We start from the raw sequence: 20,665 nt of genomic DNA, 5'->3' as shown, positions 1-20,665 counted from the left end.
ACAGTAAAGTGTAAAGAACCCACAAAATCAACAGTCTCACAAACCGTCAGCATTGTGCTTCCAGCTCTGGCCTGCCCAACCGTGTTCTTTCTATTATCAGTGTCTTGAGGAAAATACCTTTGTCTACTGTAATGCTTTTCCATTCGCTTCCTTGAAATTACACAGAAGATACAAGAATTAAAGACAAGGTTTCACTTTTGGAAGACTTATTTCAGTAATAGTGGAATCAACCCCATATACACTGAAAAAGGTCAATTCATGAGCCCATGATAACTAAATCTTTATTTTAAATATATAAATGTTGAAGGAATGGAGTTGAGGAACGATTTCTGGAAGATGTACAATTTTAATCTGACTTGGAAGATTAGTATCTCAATAGATTATCAAGAAATTTGATCTGAGAAGCAGTATCCTTAAAAGTCAATCTTCACTACAAATGAACCCCGACAAGTTCTGGGATTTTACCTAAAACAACTGCAGTTTATCCTACTGATAATAAAGCTTATTTAAAACTTAAGTTTATAGATTTCTAAATATCTACATTATTGGTAATCACTTGCTTTCAATATCGATACAATGATTTCACAGCCTTGTAAGAAATGTTCGAGCTAGTTTTGAACTGCCCTCAGTGGCTATTAAAATTAGATTCCTTTTGCTGTTCACCTGCAAATGCAGCACTGGCATGCCAGTTTTAAAAGTGAAAGGTTTACAGTAAGACTGATGATGGACAGGAGTGAGAACATTGCCAGTTTTCATATATTAATATTCCGCCTTCAATTACAAGCTATCTTTCATCCTGCACTGTTATAGTAGATAAAACACTGGAAGAGTAGTTTGGTTTCACATAGAAACCGTTACCAAGACAAAATTTCTTGTAGGATGGAGTTCCAAAAACATTAAATCATAAGAAATTGTTTCAGCAGCTGGTTAAGGCTGAGTATACATAATATAAGACATCTGGTTGTCTGTGCATTTTCAGTTCATTTAAAAAGTATAAACACATTAAAACACTGAAATGTTTGATATATTACAGCACTGTCTGCTTGCTTCTCCAGAGTGTTTGAGTAGCTGGCCTATGCATTGTGTTCAAGGTTTATTTACTATCTAAAGGGATTTACTATTTCCATTCCCCATCACCAAGACATTTAGATATATACTAAATTTGTGATATTTGCTTATGACTTAAATGTAATAGAGGTGGTACTATTTTTAAAATTAAATCAGCAACACATGAAGCATCCTACATACAAATCATGACAAGTAAACAGCAGACATTATATGTGCTTCTCTTCCCACGTTTGACCGATACGTGTTAGAAACCTAACTACAGTAGCTTAACCAAATTAAGTGTTCGATATTTTTCATGGAAGAAGAAAATGAAAAATGTATGACCTAAGACTGATCTAACAGTTCTAAAACAACCTTAGTCCCACGCTCCTGGGCCACAGTTCTTTGCATGTGGCACCTGTCATCAAATTTTAAGATCCCCCAAGCATTGCCTCCGTATTCCAGGAAGAAAAAGGCAAAGAGAAAAAATCGGAAGGTACATGCTCTGCACACTCATGACTTCTTACATACGCTGGGCCCAAAATATGTCATGGGGGCACATTTACTTCCCAGGTGCCTGAAAACTAAGCTGGGCACACACTGCCACCCCCAAAAATCTTGGAGATCTGTTATAAAGAAAGACAAGAAAGGAAATCAGGCATGCAAATAGCTGACTGTCACAGAGTCAACTTTCATGGGAAATTCTTCTCCTGCCCCCTTCACTAACAAGCGATTCCTGCGTAGTCTCAGGCCCACCTTCAAGGTGCACGTCATTAGACCAAATCACAACGAGGTTTGGTGTTCTCATTTCTCAATCTGCATTACAACTCTATTGTGTACTTAGGCTTACGTGCACAACAGAGGTCAGGGGCCCGTTTTCACACAAATACATGGTTCTTCCTTTTGGGGCCACAGGAAAGAAGCATATTTCCAATGATGTCCCCATTTAGACTGAGATTCTATGACAATAAAATTTAAAATCCACTTCTTTATTTCAAAAATAATTCCTTTACAATATGCATTCTCAACAAGGCTGATATCACCCCCAAAGGAGTTAAAAACTGGTTCTTGGGGGTGAAACACGCACAGGTGTTAGCCCGCCACAGTGCCACAGTGCACAGATACTAAGTGTATCTGGGATGTTCAAATTTCAATAGTAGGGAGAAGCAATTAAGAAAAAATGTCTATAAAAGCTCCACAGAGAGAGAGTTTAAAAAAGAATGTTGAGAATAACTGCTTTAAAGTAACAAACGCTTTGAATCATGTAGGACTTGCACATGCTGTAGTTAGAACACCAGTTATAGTCATGTAAACACACAGAGGTCTACGGGTGAAGGAAGAAAGGGAGACTGACAGTTAATGACTTTAGTACAGAAGCTCAATGATATCAAAGCAGAATTTTCTGCGAATCTTTTAGCTCATGGTGCCACTACGACCAATGCAACTCAAAAGGCCTTGTCCACATTCCACACAGCAGCAAACAGGGCTGTCAAAAACAGAAAGACAGGCCTCATGGGCTACAGCTGCCTGAAAGAACTCTACCCAAAAGTTTTGCCAGCCACCGCAACACGAGTTCGATCCCCGGCTGGCCAGGGAGCAACCCATGGTGAGCAGACCGCGCCTGCCTTGCCTGCTGCTCCCCTCAGTGGTGTATTTCTTTTTTTAAATATCTTTTTTTTTTTTTTTTTTTTTTAGAGGCATGCTTTATTTGTTTGCTGGTTTGTTTGTTTGTTTTGTTTATACATGCACTGGGTACAGTCAGAAGCGCGGGAGGGTGAGAGAATTCACCAGAGCCAGAGCGGGGAGCAGAACAGGCAGAAGGACCGAAGTACACTGCTGAGGGGAGCAGCGGGCGGCAGGAGAGGTCTGCACGCCATGTGGGACCCTCCTCCGGTGGCCGGGGAGCAGCCGGGGATCGAACTGGCGCCGCAGAGGCCGTGCGCAGTTTCGCAACCCAGCGCTCAACCGCTGCGCCACCGGGGAGGCCCCCCTCAGTGGTGTATTTCAATGGATCTGCCTGTTCTGCTCCCCATTCTCTCTGGTGAATCCTCTCACCTCCGCCCACCTCTGGCTTACACCCCAGAACTTGTATGCATAAATAAATAAATCTTTAAAAAAAAAGTTTTGCTGGAGAATTTTCCCCAAATGACCACACACCTAGCTTCAAGACTAGAAATGGAAATATGACCTCTCTCAGGACAGAAATAAAATCAAAAAATTAAGAAGGGAATAACAAATAATAGGTGGACAATGAGCTGTGTCTGTCAAATAAGGATTAGATTGAAATTGCTTCTCTCATAAATCTTTGTTTATAGGAATCTATGATACCGTATTACAGAGATTACTCTAATTCAGTGCCACCCATGTGCTTAAATTGCATGAAAGTTTATTTTCCCCTCAGCAATATAAAATTTGTGTTTTGATGATAGATAATCTGAGTATGAATATTAGGTAAGAGAGATACAATTAGTCCATCAACACACAAGCCTTCATGGGTATATACAAAAGTACTATACCAGGCCCCACAAACTCTTCTTCATGATCAACCACCATCTACAATATACAAGGAAAATAAATCCTGACTTAGCCAGAACTTACAAGAGCGGCGTGTCAGTAATTAACTGCATCAAACAGCAGAGCAATTCTTCCAAAAGATCTTCTGGGTCAGAACCTGTAACAGTTCAGAACAAAAAGAGTCTGTTAATGAAGTATTAAGTTCAGTTTTCATTCCCAAGGATAAGGTTAGTATTACATAAGCTCACATTCTAATGTTGACCCTGAAAAAAACATAAATCATGAACCAAGTTAGCATCTATGATGATCTTCACCTAGTAAAGGAATTTAGAACAGCGGCTACTAATTACATAGATTTTAAAACTTGAAGATACCTTGTGCACAGTAACTTTCAAGTGTTTATACTGCATGATGTTTCTTCAAATGAAATCATAAAATCAAACATATAACATAAATTAAAAACCAAGCTATTTTAGGTCTTTGGTTTAATCAGGAGTACCCCTCCCCCAATAAATATTTGACCTTACTCTTGATTTTGTGATGGGCCTGAAAGCACCTTCTCTGAAGTGTGGGGTGCCAAAGATCATCGAAAAACTGAAATCCACTATGAGACTCACTGCCTCTTTAAAGTGACAAAGAGAAAATGGTTTTCCTGAGTCACCAAATAAGTATCAACAGGAGGCTACAAATTACCATTCTAATGGAAATGCCCCTCAGTCCTAAACAGCCTTATGCAGCCTGCTAATTTCCAAAGTCCACCAAGGCCTATGTGACATCTGACTTTCGACACTACTGACACCTACTTGGTCATGACATTCTTTCATCCCTCAGTTCCGATGACCCCTTATTTCTACCCTACTTCTTTTTCTATTCCACCCCAGAAACCACTTCCTCAGAATACCGTTCAACTACTGGTGTGTTCCTCAGAGTTCTATCAGTGCTTTTCTTCTATTTTCTTCTCACTCTCCTACAGTCCCCATCATCATCACTCAGTATGCTGGTGCTTCTGAAACCCCCAGTTTTCCTCTTGGCCTCTCCACTGAACTCTCATCTTTACATCCAATTGCCTGCTGGCCCTCTCCATCTAGGTGCATAAACAGTACCTCAAACCCAACTCAACCTGTTTAAAAAAAAAATTCATTTATTTTTACTTTATTCTCTTTTTTGGTGATTGCATCAGAAACCCAAACCCTAAATCCAAACACTCTCTTACTCACCCAAATCTCTAGGTCCTCTCAGTCACACAGTTCACCTCTCTGATAAACTCCTCTTTTCTTCCCTTTCTCCGTCATGCCTTCATTCATTATTTCATCATCTCAGTTCCATTAAATAAGTTCATTAAATGATGAATTTAATTTCTTTAAACCTTCCTAACTAGTGTTCCTACCTGTAATTTTACTTCTCTCCAATCCAGACTCCAGATTACTATCAGAGGGCACTAATGACATTCCACCCTCTCTTTCTCCTGGCTTAGATTTCTTCAATTGTATCAGGGGGGAAAAATACCTCCAAGTTCCAGTATGCTGCACCCTTCTTCAATAGATAGGGCCTTTCTTTCTACCTTTACCTCCCCGCACTACTTCCTCCACAATTTCATTCCAACAATACCACGCTACCTGCTACACTCCATTTTAGCCTCCTCAATAACATTCTCTTCCTGAAAGGCCCTCTAAGAATAAAAGCCAGAATTCTTAAAGCCAATTTTTAAGCATCTGAATCTGCCTCAATTTTCCTTTCCTCCACAAAAACCAACTCTCTTGCCTCATTCTGAATTACAACGACCATCTAAAACAGCATCCACGTCTTGTGCATACATCTTTCATTACATTTGTTGGTTATTATTATACCATTATTTCTGTGTACATACAGGCAGATTCTGTACTTCTTAAGAGTGATGACTGACAAGTGGTTGGCACATAATGTATAATTAATACCTGTCTGCCGACTGAACCCAGACATCTATAAACCTAGTGGCTATTAGAAGCATTTGAAGTCTCAAAACAAAGTTTAGCAATTCTTTTTCCTATACCACAATATCACCTGGTATTCACGAACTATGAAGAAATTCCTTCCTGCTTTGCCATAAATAGAACTGGCACAACAGTCCTCTCAGAGGAGAGTACAAAGCTTGAAAAAATACTAAATCACACTGAACATACTAATCAATGCTTAAAAGGATACACAGCAAGAATCAAGTTCAATAACCACATTAAACCTTGCTCCAGAAACAGTAAACTTGGCTCAACTAGTGAAGAAAATAAAACAAGAAAGTAACATTTGTCTCTGAAGCTGTAAGGGAGTAGATTTAACTGAAATCCTTCTTAGTGCCTAAACTGTCCAAAATAAGCCAAATGCCTAAACTATTTAAAATAAGCCAACTATTTCAACAAGTTAATTTCTTGGCACAAAAATATACTCAATACATGTTTGCTGACTGTTATTCCTTGGCTCATCCTATAGAATTAGTGACCCCGGATCCAAATAAGAACATTTAAAATTCACTGATTCCCTCATGAGCATTTGAGACCAAATGAGTTGGCCAGTTTAATAACATACCCCTGGTTCAGTCAACAGTCTGAAGCATTTTTATATTACAGAAGGTGAGGCAACAAGTGCTCAAGACCCACAGATTACTTTTTTCTTCCAGGGGTAAGCACATCTAATTTTCATATCTTCAAATGGTAACAAATATCCTCTATCCATGTGCCTCCCAAATCATTCATGACCTCAGCAAAGATTACAGCAGGATCAATTAAGAGGTATATAGACAATTTTTTTAATCAATTTTATATATATGACTATGATAATAAATACATTTCCTTTTTCTAATTTTATTTTTATATTCCCCATATAATTGGAACCCCCTTATACTGACCTTAATCCCTCCTTTCCCTGCCCCCCCCATAGTGTGTCCCTGGTTCATAGTTGTTAGTTGATTTTGATTTTTTCTTTCTTATAGTTATTCTTTTTCCTGGTCCCTTATTTAGGTTTTCTAGATAACTGCTATGAGTGAGACCATCCAGTATTTTTCTTATTCTTTCTGGCTTACTTCGCTGAGCATGATCCCTTCCAGTTGCTGCAAATTGCATGTGTTTATCTTTTTTGAATGCTGAGTAATATTCCATGGTGTATATGAACCACATCTTCTTGACCCAGTCATCTATTTTTGGGCATTTGGGTTGTTTCCAAAGCTTAGCTATTGTAAACAGTGCTGCTATAAACATAGGGGTGCAGGTGCTCTTTGGAATTGCTGGATCATGTGGAAGCTCTATCTTTAGTGGAATTGCTGGATCATATGGAAGCTCTATCTTTAGTAGGTTGAGGAATCTCCACTCTCCACACAGCTTTCCATAGTGGTTGGACCAGTTTGCACTCCCACCAGCAGTATTAGGAGAGTTCCTTTTTCTCCACATCCTCGCCAACATTTGTTGTTGCTAGTTTTTTTAATATGTGCCATTCTCACTGGTGTGAGATGATATCTCATTGTAGTTTTGATTTGCATTTCCCTGATTCCAAATGATGTTGAACATTTTTTCATATGCCTGTTGGCCATCAGTATTTCCTCTTTGGAGAAGTTTCTTTTTAGCTCTTCTGCCCATTTTTTGACTGGATTATTTTCTTTGTTTTTGATGAGTCTCATCAGCTCTTTGTAGATTTTTGTGATCAGTCCTTCATCGTTAGTGTTGTACGCAAAAATTTTCTCCCAGTTGGTGGGGTTTCTCTTTGTTTTGGTTATTGTCTCTTTTGCTGTGCAGAAGCTCTTTAATTTGATGTAGTCCCAGCTGTTTATCTTTGCCTTCACTATCACTGCTTTGGGTGATGTGTCTGTAAAGATGTCTTTGAGGTGCATGTCATGTAGTGTTTCACCTATATTTCCTTCTATATATTTTATGGTTTCAGGTCTTATGTCTAGTTCTTTAATCCAGACAATAAATACATTTCATACAAGTTCACTGAAACAGGTCAAGGCCGAAACTTTAAGTAAACAAAAAATAAACAACTTCCAGTTGAAATCTCTGACAATTTCCATTTGCTAAAAACAAATAAATCTGTCAAAATATCCTTGCTTCTGGATTGGTCTAGAAACAAATAACTGCATATCAAGAAAAGTGAAGTCTGACTGCTTGCCAGGTAATATTAAGCAAGTCACTCATATTGCATTCTTTTCCAAGGGCATTTATATCACTCAGCTTTAATATGAGGCCAAAAATCTTCCCTAGTGCTAAAAAAAGCAAATATATATATAAACCCACCTGCCAAAAATTAGTAATACACTCATGCATTTCTCACAGGAAAGAGAATCTTAAAAGTCCTTGAAATCTGCAGGTCAACGACAAAGTAAATTGAGCTTCTTTGAGCAAAAACTTTGCAGAGCTTCAATATATTTATTATGCTATGAAGTTTTACAACCCAGAGTTTTTAATCTTTTAAAGAGTTTTAAATTGCCTCTATAGCTCCATTCAAATATTTTAAGATTTTAAATCTCTGCTCTGTGAAGTAATGCTAATAGCTAACATTTGCTGAGAACTCTGTAATTTAAGAGGCAACACATTGAGCATTTCCTTCTCTTTAGCTTGCATTAGTTCTGACAATAACTCTTAAGCAATACATGCAATTATCACCATCATTTACTAGGTGAAGAATCAAGGCTCAGAGCAGTTAGTTTACTTATAGTAAGTGACAGAATCCAGATATGAACACAACCCCCGATTATTTTAAAGCCCTATTTCCATACAAAGTTGGAAAAATTTCAAACAACCCATGTTCCACTGAAGACCCTAACTAAACACAAACCTCTGGTAGTACTATTAGCCATGTTAGAGAAGAGATCAAAAATACCATTTATTAAATGAAACACCATTGTATAATACTATATATTTATTGATACATACTTGAAGCACTTGAAGTAATATACAATCTACAATCTCAAATGAACTAATAAACACCATTATTATGAGTATTACGCAGAATAAAGTCACTGAAATCCACCCCTAACCTTGCTTTCCTCCTACTTTAAAACCTTAACCCCATATCTCTGATCCCTATGAGCAGCACCAGAGAAAGGCACAAAGAAAGAAAAAGAAAGACAAGATGTGTGGTCCCTTACAGCTCTAGTAATCTATACCTGAAACTAAGCTGCAGTCCCAGTTAGTTCCTTCTATTTAGGCACCGATTCAGTTCCACGTGATACAATGCCATTCTCTCATTTTGGTCTAAGGGAGAGTGAGAGATAAATAAAATACTGTCATCATCAAATGCCTTCCATCAGAGTAGGAGGGAAGGGGAAGTGAGAGAGGAAAGAAGGGTGGGAGGGAAGCACTAGAGGAAAGGGAGAACACACTAATGATGAAAAATAAAGAGGGCCTCCCCTGGTGGTGCAGCGGTTGAGCGCTGGCCTGCAAAGCTGCCCACAGCCTCTGCAGTGCTGGTTCGTTCCCCGGCCACCGGCAAGGGTCCCACAAAAAAAAAAAAAAAAAAAAAGAAAAAGAAAGAAAAAGTACCAAAAAGAAACACATAGGTCATTTAAATAAGGTTACATATAGTTGCTAAAAGACACAAGAGATAACCGTCATTATTTTCTTTGCATTGAGTTTCCAGTCACTCAATGCTATTCAATGCCACACTGCAAAATCCAAGTATTGAACATGTAAGAATTAAAATATTCCAAAAACAGATTAACATATGCCTGAAAAGCTCAGAGCAACCCCACTCTGTCTCTGGTGAATCCTCTCACCCACCCTGCACCTCTGGCCCCCACCCCTGTTCTTATATGCATACACAAATAAAAACAAATCTTTTAAAAAGAAAAAAAAAAAGCTCAGAGCAAAAAACTGACTTAAAATGAAAGACATCAAGTTGGATTATATTCATTATACATTTATATTCAAAAAACCATGGTAGAATCTATGCTATTGTTGATTTTCATTGTGAAGCTCACACTGGAATTATGCTAAAATAATAAGAATCATATATATCATATATACAATCATATATATGCTTCTAACCGGCAGAATCAAATATGCCCCTATAAATTAATCATAAATTAAGGAAAATCAAATGGGCTCACTCTACTCTAAAAATAAAATTGATCTACATTTTAATGCATTACAATATTTATAAGCCTATGTCCCACACCATTCCAATAAAATCTGCAATAATTCTGGCTGTCTACTATAATTGCGGTCCAACGGAAATGTTTCTAATTATCCTCAAGGAAAATACAGTCTAGCAGGTTTCATTATAAAATGTGCCTATTAGTAAAATTTAATTTATTTTGCTCCACTGGTAACATAAAAAGTGAGAGAGACAAATATCACCCAAAAAAATAACGTATCATATCACCCAAGTCACCAAAGGACAGTTCAGGAGCCCCTGGAAGCACTTTTATTTTTCTGCAAAGACAGAAAAATAACAAGCCTCACTTGTTAAATATTTTAAAGAAATAAACCCATGCTTTCTTTTTTCTGAGTCACATTTTTCAGCGATTGATTTTTTTTTTTTTTTTGGCAAGAGTTATCTACAACTAATGAAATTAAACAGCTAAGTTTTATTTTTTTTTGATTTTTTTTTTTAATATTTCATTCTTTCTTTTTTTTTTTTTTTAAGATTTATTTATTTATACAAGCACTGGGTACAGCCAGAAGCGCGGGAGGGTGAGAGAATTCACCAGAGCCAGAGCAGGGAGCAGAGCAGGCAGAAGGACCGAAGTACACTGCTGAGGGGAGCAGCAGGCGGCAGGAGAGGTCTGCGCGCCATGTGGGACCCTCCTCCGGTGGCCAGGGAGCAGCCGGGGATCGAACCGGCGCCACAGAGGCCGCGGGCAGCTTCGCAACCCAGCGCTCAACTGCTGCGCCACCGGGGAGGCCCATAAACAGCTAAGTTTTATACTAAGACAAAACAAAAGAGAAGTCACTCATGCACCCACTACCTGAATGCAGTTAACCTCTTGAGCTATCCACCTGCCCTAGCCCTCATTACTACTCCAGCAAAGGGAAGAGCAGTGAAACAAGCTGCAGTAGAGTCCAAGCACCTCAAAACTAGTTTCAAAGGAGGGAGATTAACTCCACTGCATTCAGGAAAACAAATACACCATGGATTCTGAAGGTATTTCCAGATAGCCTCCAAAAGGTCGTGAGATGGGGGAATGTAAAGGAAATTGGTTGTATTAGAGGTATTTGTTAAAGGTTTTCTTTCTGTCATTTCCAATCTCATATAATTTTTTTTCCCTCTTTCTTTTGATCTCTCACAAATTAGACATTTTTTCAATTGGGATCTTTGGCCCTCCATTTACCTGCAAGAAGGAGGCAAACACTGAGGGGCGCTCTGCATGCACACATACAGTCTGCCAAACAGTGCTCCCCCTTGGAGAAACCCAAGTTGTTTCATTAGGGGACACCTAAAGGTGAGGATCTCTAAGTCTTTTCCTTGTTTTTGGTTCATTTTCTCCAGAAGAATATCTAATAATCTAGTGGGAAAGTGAATGGAACTGGTAAAAACCCAGTGCCAACATTCTAGAAGCCAAGTCAAGATGTCTGGCTCTTCCATTTATAGCATTTTCTCTTAGCCAACCACCTCCACTGTGCCTGAGAACTGACGCAGGGAGGCCCTGGGGGTTCAGTCTCTACTGAGAACAGATTCTAGTATTAAACTAGAGTTGGGAGGGGTCTCATGACTGCATGGCAAGAGAAAGATCTGGGCTTCTATTCTCCTGGTTGTCTGCCTTCAGAGACACCTGGCATTTCCAATTCCTAAGCTTTTCCAGGGTTTCTGCAACAAGTGTTGACTTTTTCCAGAATTCTCCATCCCCGAAGACATTTAGCTTTCAGCTTTCACTGATTGTTTAGGTTTATCATTACTCAAGTTTTTAACTTAGAAAATGTGATTAACATTTTGTCACTCTTTCTTTTTAACCCAATAAATTCATGGCTTTTAAATGTCCCTTTACTGATATTTTATTGGGGTTTCAAAAGAAAGCAAAGATAAATATGTATGTTCCCTAGTGAACAGGGGTTAAGTCTCAGCACTATCAAGCTATCACAAGACACTGTGGCCTGAATTCGATCCCCAGCCTGGGAGCTAACCCCACATAGCACAACAAACCTTTCCTGTCTCACCCACTGCTCCCCTCAGCCATGTATTTCAGTAGATCCACCTGTTCTGCTTCCCACTGTCTCTAGTGAATCCTCTCACCCCCACCCTGCACCTCTGGCCAAGACCCCAGTTCTTATATGAGTAAATAAATAAAATATATATATATATATGTTCAATCCAACTATGCATGAGAGCAAGTCCTAGAAAACAACTATTTTTCTTAAAGAACTTACATTGAACTATTTTATGCCAAGGAAATGTAGTTAATGCAAGTCTTTTATCTGGACTTGACAAGCCACTAGTTACTTTTTTACTCTCCACAGATCCAAGCTAACTGGTTTCCACACTTATCAGGCCCACACACCTTGCTTTCCCCAGCGTTCAGAAGATGCCCAGCTCCCTCCCTCCCCTTGGTGCCAGCACAGCCTCCTGCTCAGGGACACACACTGATTCCTGCTTGCAAAACAAGCCTATATTCCCTCCAGTGCTCTTGATCCACTACTGCTTCCTACTTCCCTGGACCTTCCTTTCAGTATTTTCCCCCTTTTTGCTTTTATCTTCAGCCTCTTCATCTCCAAAGATTTCTTCCCTCATTTCTTTATATTATTTTTAAATGTATTTATTTATTTTTAAATAAATAGTATTTATTTAAACAAAACAACTAGTATTTGGCTAAAATATATTTTTTGGTGCATTGATGGGTATCCAAAAAGTAAAAAAAATCTCCAAGGACCCCAGCGCCATAACCAAAAACCACAAGCAAGCAAACTTTGGCTTAAATTCAGAGCAAAACACTGAAGCAAACTCTAAAGGCAGGGTGACCATGAGGATGCATGCCCTTACAAAGCCTGCTACTGGGAGGCTTTGCTACCCCTGTCCAGGCCATCAAACAGGGGCAAGGAAGAGAAGCTGAGATGTCACACGAAGTCAGGAACCCTAAGATAAAAGTCACACTTCACGTGGTGAAGTGAGACTTTGTGGTGTAGTTTCTCTTCCTCCTTCCCCTTCTCTTCTATCCCTTTTGAAGCAAATTCAAATCCTTCCCTTATTTGACGCTCACAATCAACATCCTCAAATACGAAAAAGAAACAAGTCACCATAAAATTCTATAGAGACAATCAACAGATTTAGACCCCCAACTGCTGAATTTATGATACAAAATATTAAATAAATACTAGTTATAAACTTGGCAAGAATGGCTGATAAAGCCAAGATGCAGGAAAGGAAAGCTCACGTTGAAGGCAAAAGGAAAACATAAATAATTGTGTAGTACTTCAGCATTTGCCTAGGGCTGGCTTTGTCCCATTCTGACTTTCCCCTAAGGCAGGGAATAGTGGCAAGGGTTATCTTTGGACTAGGATACAAATTCACTCTTGTAGATAAACTACTACCACATTATATACCCTCTACAGAAGAAAATTCAACATGAAACCCTCACAGATTTCTGTGACAAACTGGCTGCTTACTGACGGTCACATCACCCTCATAAACACAGCTTCATTGAAAATGGCAGCCATCTGATCACAAAAGTATCACAATGCATTGGAATGAACAAAAAAATCCAAGGGTGTAATAATGCAACAACTCTAAAGCAGCCCAGTTGACCTTACTCAATTGTTTACAGACAGTTTTTTCTACTTCTGTAACTCATCCTTCAAACAACCTGTATATCACCTACTCCTAAACTGTCTTTGACACACCTAATTGGGATACTCATGTACTAGCTGATAAATGGATGTTTTCAGCTACTACATAGTGAGATTCCTTTTCCCATTCATTAGTAGCTGTGCAATCATTTAGTTTTATCACACACATAAATGCTACAAAGAAATTGGTAGAAAACGTAAAAAAAAAAAAAGGACTTAGTCAACATTTCAAGATAACAACATTAAGACTAAAATGAGGGCCTCCCCGGTGGCGCAGCGGTTGAGCGCTGGGTTGCGAAGCTGCCCGCAGCCTCTGCAGCGCCGGTTCGATCCCCGGCTGCTCCCCGGCTGCTCCCCGGCTGCACCCCAGCTGCTCCCTGGCTGCTCCCCGGCCACCGGAGGAGGGTCCCACATGGCACGCAGACCTCTCCATGACACCCGCTGCTCCCCTCAGCGGTGTACTTCAGTCCTTCTGCCTGCTCTGCTCCCTGCTCTGGCTCTGGTGAATCCTCTCACCCTCCCGCTCTTGACTGTACCCAGTGCTTGTATAAATAAATAAATAAAAATCTTAAAAAAAAAAAAAAAAAGACTAAAATGAAAACGATTTCACATGCCAAAAACAGCAAGTCTTGAATATTAAAAAGATATTCACTGGACTTAAGACCAATGGTAGACTTGAATATAAAAGAAAAGAGCAAAACTACAAAACATGTATAAAATCCTAAATTGCTAATTCTGTATAGCTAGACAACAGCTGTCAGTCCATGCACAGGGTTACCTATTATCAGCTCTAAAACATGGCTCTTTCAGTGAGACAACCATCTTGAGATGTGGCCCATGGTTGGAAAAGTATTGTTTTTCACACTTCCTTACTTCAGGTTATCTAGGATGTATGACAAAACCATGTTCCTCAAGCCTGGTTATGAGTGGGGAGTGCAGTGACAAAGAGGGTATTCTCGGAGAACATTTGGCACCAAAATAAGTATAGTATTATCTCTTTTTTATTTATTTATTTATTTGTTTGTTTGTTTGTTTGTTTTGTTTATACATGCACTGGGTACAGTCAGAAGCGCGGGAGGGTGAGAGAATTCACCAGAGCCAGAGCGGGGAGCAGAGCAGGCAGGACCAAAGTACACTGCTGAGGGGAGCAGCGGATGGCAGGAGAGGTCTGCGCGCCATGTGGGACCCTCCTCCGGTGGCCGGGGAGCAGCTGGGGATCGAACCAGTGCCGCAGAGGCCGCGGGCAGCTTCGCAACCCAATGCTCAACTGCTGCGCCACCGGGGAGGCCCTAGTATTATCTCTTAAGTGCATCAATATACTCAATGTAAGTAGTAAGAAAGAATTTTAAATGGAAACAAAAATATTGTGTCAAATAGAATACAATATATGCCTTATTTTTAAGTAATAATGCAAAACAAAGTGTTGGATTTGCAAGTGCTGGTATGAGGATGCTCTCACACTTTAAGAGAGAAACATTTACCCCATTCTTGATGCTAGAACTTTAAAGAAAGACTTGAAACTCACCAAACAAATGTTTTGGCACTGTTGGTACCATAAAAACAAAATCTACCAAAACTAATACATGTAAGACACAATTCTCATTAAAGGTGCTGTTTATATTTTATATTCAACAAATATATTTATATATATATATAACAAGTATATATTGAATAAATATAAAAAGGCTAATTTTCAAAGTAGAAAATTAAATATCTTCTTCTCTTAAAATTCAGAATCAATGGGGGGGGGGCCTCCTTAATGGCGCAAGGGGTTAAGACACAGCCTATGAAGCTATCCGCAGCCACTGCAGCACGAGTTTAACCCCAGCTGGCCAGCGAGTTACCCACAAGGTGCAGCAAACCTCTCCTGACTTGCCCATTGCTCCCCTCAGCAGTGTATTTCAATCTTCCTGTTCTGTTCCCCACTCTGTCGCTGGTGAACCCCCTCACCGCCAGCACCTCTGGCCTGTACCTCAGTTCTTGTATGCATAAATAAATAAACCTTTAAGAAAAAAAATCGGGTCTCCCCTGGTGGCACAGCGGTTGAGCGCTGGGCTGCAAAGCTGCCCGCAGCCTCTGCAGCACTGGTTCGACCCCCAGCTGCTCCAGGCCACCAGAGGAGGGTCCCACATGGCGTGCAGACCTCTCCTGCCACCCGCTGCTCCCCGCAGCAGTGTATTTCAGTTCTTCTGCCTGCTCTGCTCCCCGCTCTGGCTCTGGTGAATTCTCTCACCCTCCTGCGCTTCAGACTGTACCCAGTGCTTGTATAAATAAATAAATAAATCTTAAAAAAAAAAAAAAAAATCAATGGGGGCCTCCCTCGTGGCACAGGGGTTAAGTCACAGAGCAATCAAGCTTTTACCAGCCACTGCAGCCTGAGTTCCATCACCAGCGAGGGAGCTGACCTCATGGCACAGCAAACCTCGCCAGTCTCACTCACTGCTCTCATCAGCAGTATATTTCAATAGATATGCCTGTTCTGCTCCCCACTCTGTCTCTGGTGAATCCTCTCACCCCCAGCACCTCTGGCCTACACCCCAGTTCTTTTATGCATAAATAAATAAATCTTTAAAAAGACAAATTCAAAATCAATGCTTAAAGAAGGGTGGCTAAAAAAGCCTCACTGAAGCAGTGTTGTGTTTTGAAAAATGAGCCCAGGAAACACAAGAGGAAGACTTACTTTGCCCTCAGAAAGAAGGGAGGATGGAGGGACAGTGCACTCCCCATATATCATTTGTTAATGAACCCATTCTATACTTTCACCTTCCAGGTTATAAGTTTTAATGCTAAGACATGAATTACCAGCAGCTAATCTTGAAAACTACAGGCCATCCTAACCACTAACAAAAAAAAATCTCAACAGTATCAGGAGAAAATGGTAAGCTTGGCATTTATATCTTCAGAAAATGAAGAGACATCAGCATTATAAAACTGTCCTCGAAAATGTTTCCTCTATCAAGTAGTTTCAAGACACCAGACTCAGTTATTATTATGTCCTATGAAAGTAAACTAATATTTATAAAACCTGTAATTCTGACCTGTAAATCTCCCGTAACAATGTATTGCCCTAATTAATATTTAAATTGACCTCTGAAAGGAATACTCGTTATTTTTATTTTCCATGTGCATGGAAATCAAAATAAATAAGTCTCAAATCTACTGACTTCCCTATTAAAAAATAATAGGAAAAATAAACTTTAAGAATCTTGGCTCATTTCAATTAATATAGGGGAAGAAAAAGTAACTATGTCTAGTCATTCAAAAATGAAAATTATACTTTTAATCCTCACATTTCATTCTTTCATGTTACATATGCTATCCCCAGAACATCTTCAAAAACAATACTTACTATAAGTGCCAGGAGATTTTTCTTCATAAGTAAAATGAATCTGTAAATCCTCCTCTGGCATTTCACAGATGAACACTTTCAGCAAACAGCAAATAATAAACAAAGCATTGTGTGTCTGCCAAATAAAGATGTGGCTAGAAAAGAAAGACCAAAATCACGCAAGAATCAATAGTTAATCATGAGCATCATCAGTTTATTTCTAAACCACAATTTCTCAATCATTTTACCCATTCTGTTTACAATGTAAGAACAATGTCCATACCTTTTAATCGCACATGTGATACCTATTAGCTACTTCACATTTCATTCTGTGCATCTTACTTAGTGAGTCAACTTAATAAAAATACTTTACGCTAGGCATGAATGTTCTGTGTTCTTAATTTTATAGTTGTCCCACACACTGGCAATTCAAAGAAAAGAAAGCTTAAAACGCAGAAAAATGATAGTAACATCAAAGGGAATATATGTAAATACCCAGCCAAAATTTAAAATTGGGCACTGGCTGCAGCACAGCATAATACTTGCTATTTGAATTAATAATCCTGAACTCATAAGAAAAATTTTAATTGAATTTAATTTGCTTGGAAGCAAGACGAGGAATAACTTTTTAAGAGACTGCCATGCAAAAAATGGTTTTCAAAACTGCCGAGTACCTAAAAGGTTAACTATTCACTGTACCTAAAATAAAACTATAATATTTAACATAAACCTTCTTTCATGAAAGAATATGAAAGATATAAAGGCATCAGATAGAAAATGAAACAATATTCTAAGTCATTACTTAAACTAAATGTGGTCAACAGAGATAACAAGGGGAAATTACATTTTAAAATAATAATTTCATCACTATTGATCTTCTTAAAGAAAGTATTTCTAACGACTATCTACATGCTGAAATCAGATTCCAGAATTTATGATCTCATCCCAATGACTTAGACAGTAAATGAAAACCTCTTTTATTTTATTCTTTTAATGACAAAAATAATTCTTCTATAGTTTTCAAAAGCCCATAATCTACTTCTATGAAAAATTAAAATATCCATATTGTTAAACATAAAGAGAACATCAATTAATCAGTCAGCTTACTTTTGACATTCTGCTGAAAGTTTTAGTTCTTTGGTTCTAGAAAGGAAGACTTTAATTAGTGCACCAAGGTTTCTTGTTCGAGGATTGTTTACAACTGCAAGAGAAGAAAAAAAATTTAAGTTAAAATTAAGAACTGATTTCAAAGTGAATATATATATCATAATATACTCACTTATAAGAGCAAATGTCAATCATTGGCCAACCTTAACGCCAATTTCACTTCTAACCAGAAAAATATGCAATGACAGAAACAGCTACTTAATTTTGAACAAGAGATTATTTACAAAATGAAACTGATAGAAATAGTAAAGGAAAATAGCTATCTCATCTCAGAATTCAAAATTGTAAGGAAAAGGTATGTTTATAAATATATATTTACACATTTATATCTTTCACTTTAAAAAGAATATGCTTTTTTAAAAATTTGAAAACTGATCTTCTATATTCCCAGTATATAGAATATAATAAACTGTAAAGGTAAAACTTATTTAGATAATCACAAATTCTTTCAATGAAAAATAAACAGATATATAAGGAAAGTAACATGGTTAGAAGTTTGATCAGAAAAAAATGTTAGGGCCTCCCCAGTGGCACAGCGGTTGAGCGCTGGTTTGCGAAGCTGCCCGCAGCCTCTGCAGCACCGGTTTAATCCCCGGCGAGCTGGGGAGGGTCCCACATGGCGCGCAGACCTCTCCTGCTGCCCGCTGCTCCCCTCAGCAGTGTATTTCATCAATCTGCCTGCTCTGCTCTCCACTCTGACTCTGGTGAGTTCTCTCACCCTCCCGAGCTTCTGACTGTACCCAGTGCTTGTATAAATAAATAAATAAATAAATAAATAAATAAATAAATAAATAAATATTTTTTTTAAAAAAATGTTGAACAGTGTATTTACAACTTTTTAAGTTTAAAACATAAGCATTTCAGCAAATCCAGCCTGAAGAAGTAAGAGACTATTATACTGGGAATCAGAGGATCTGATTTCTAGATCAAAGTCTATAATTAACCTAGACAAATCACTTTACTTCTCCAACTTCAGCTTTCTCATCTTTGAAAGAAACAACACCGACAGATATTGAAAGACATGCACTAAATGCTTTATATGCATTACCTTATTTAATCCTCAAAACTACCTATGAAGATAAGTACCAATATAACCTACATATTACAGATACTCACCTGTAAAGTGTTACTTGCTCTAAGACACATCATCTACTGGTTCAAATCTTTGGCTCTCAACTGCTATGCTATACCAATCCATACAAGCAAGGTATTTGACTTAAGGAAAATATTAAAGTTCTATCAGGCTGCACAGCAAGACATATGGGATGGTAGTAACTTGACTAGGCCAATAGATGCCCAGAATACTGGTTAAACACATTTCCCAGTGTATCTATGAGGGTGTTTCTGCATTTCAATTGGTGGACTGAATAACGCTGACTACCCTCCACAAAGTGGGGCATCAGTCAACCCACCGAGGGCCCAAATAGAACAAAAAGTCAGAGGAAGGGTGAATTCTCCCTCTCTGCCTGACTACATGAGCTGAGAAATGGAATTTTTCCTACCCTTGGACTATGGCTTCCAACAGTGGCACCACTGGACTCAGGTCTCTGGACTCAGACTAGAATTTATACCACTAAATGTCCTGGGTTTCCAGCTTGCAGATAGCAGATAATAGAACTGCTCAGTCTCCATAATCAATGAGCCAATTTCTTATAATAAATCTCCATTTTATATATCTCCATCCACCCTATGGGTTCTGTTTCTCTACAGAATACTGACTAATACGTTGTAGCTCACTAGTTAAGAATTCATCAGAAGGGAGAGACCACTTGGTCAGATCTTTCATTTTACTGATCCACAGAGGTTAATGTTGGGTCCAAAATCAAACAATACATTAGTGACAGATGTCCACTTTTTCTGCTTTACCAATTGCTTTTAAACTGTGAAACTCCAGAGTTCTTGATATTTATTTCTCTTTTGAAATAAAATTTTAACTATTTTGAAAAACAAAAATGCAAACACTCAAACACATTGGCCTGTGCTGCCAGGAGCATTCATCTTTATGCAGATCAGAGAATTATGCTTTTGCTGCCATCTCTGTGTATATATTTGAACTACTTAAAAATGTGTCAAAGATTTGGGAAGATGGAGCTCTCTAGAATTTTTTTTTAATGGAATGCTTCACGAATTTGCATGGCATCCTTGCACAGAGGCCATGCTAATCTCTGTGTCTTTCCAATTTTAGTATATGTGCTGCCAAAGCGAGCACTAGAATTTTTTTTTAAAAATTCAGGTCCGCATGTGCTTTTCAAAACTACATGGGAATAAGCACACCATTACAGCACACTTGCTTAGTGCTTAGCAACTGCCAATCTAACTCAGATCTACCTGCAAACTGACAGACAAAGCAAATTGTTGCTTAACTTTCTTGTGATAAAATGTTGTAGCACCTTGGTAAAGCAAGTATGGCTCATGGGTGAGCATCATATGGAAGCTTATTGGAAATGCAGAATCCTAGGCCCACCCTACAACTATAGAAATTGGCGTAATTTGATGTGCATTCAAATCACGAGACATTCTTACTAAAGTTTAAGTTCTTATTCTGCATATGTGATGTGTGATATGAGATTCTGCACCTCATTAAAGTCTCCCAGTGATGCCATTGCTGCTGGCTGGAGAAGCCCAATAGGAAGAAATGAAGAGAAAGACAAATGTAGGAGGAAGCTAATTATGAAAAGAATCCTAAACATTTATATGCCAAAACCATAAATCAGAGACATTCTGCAAGGGAAGGGGAGGAAGAGGGATTAAAATGGGAGAGAAGAGCACAAGAGACTAAGGTGATGGTTCACGGGTGAACTGGTGGTGGGAGTTTTTTTTTAATCTTTTTTTTAAGATTTATTTATTTATGAATACAAGAACTGGGGTATAA

At 38.6% G+C, this 20,665-nt stretch overlaps 1 protein-coding gene and 1 non-coding gene across 2 annotated transcripts in view; both read right to left on the bottom strand.

Moving 5' to 3' along the window:
* DYM (dymeclin) overlaps nt 1–20,665 on the bottom strand; it is a 309,395-nt gene that overhangs the window by 250,514 nt on the left and 38,216 nt on the right. Inside the window, exons 3-5 of the mRNA XM_054694056.1 lie at nt 17,734–17,827; nt 16,648–16,781; nt 3,646–3,718 (exon numbers count right to left, since the gene is read on the bottom strand). Coding sequence (XP_054550031.1) covers nt 3,646–3,718; nt 16,648–16,781; nt 17,734–17,827 — 301 coding nt within the window. The remainder of the gene's footprint in view (nt 1–3,645; nt 3,719–16,647; nt 16,782–17,733; nt 17,828–20,665) is intronic.
* LOC119243915 (U6 spliceosomal RNA) lies at nt 19,899–20,002 on the bottom strand. Its single transcript, XR_005124899.1, has one exon. It is a non-coding gene; the product is annotated as a U6 spliceosomal RNA (small nuclear RNA).

The sequence above is a fragment of the Talpa occidentalis genome, unplaced genomic scaffold (genome assembly GCF_014898055.3).
Source record: "Talpa occidentalis isolate TD23 unplaced genomic scaffold, MPIMG_talOcc4v2.1 talOcc4.13, whole genome shotgun sequence".
Taxonomy (NCBI): Eukaryota; Metazoa; Chordata; class Mammalia; order Eulipotyphla; family Talpidae; genus Talpa; species Talpa occidentalis.
This window is presented reverse-complemented; position numbering and strand designations above follow the sequence as displayed.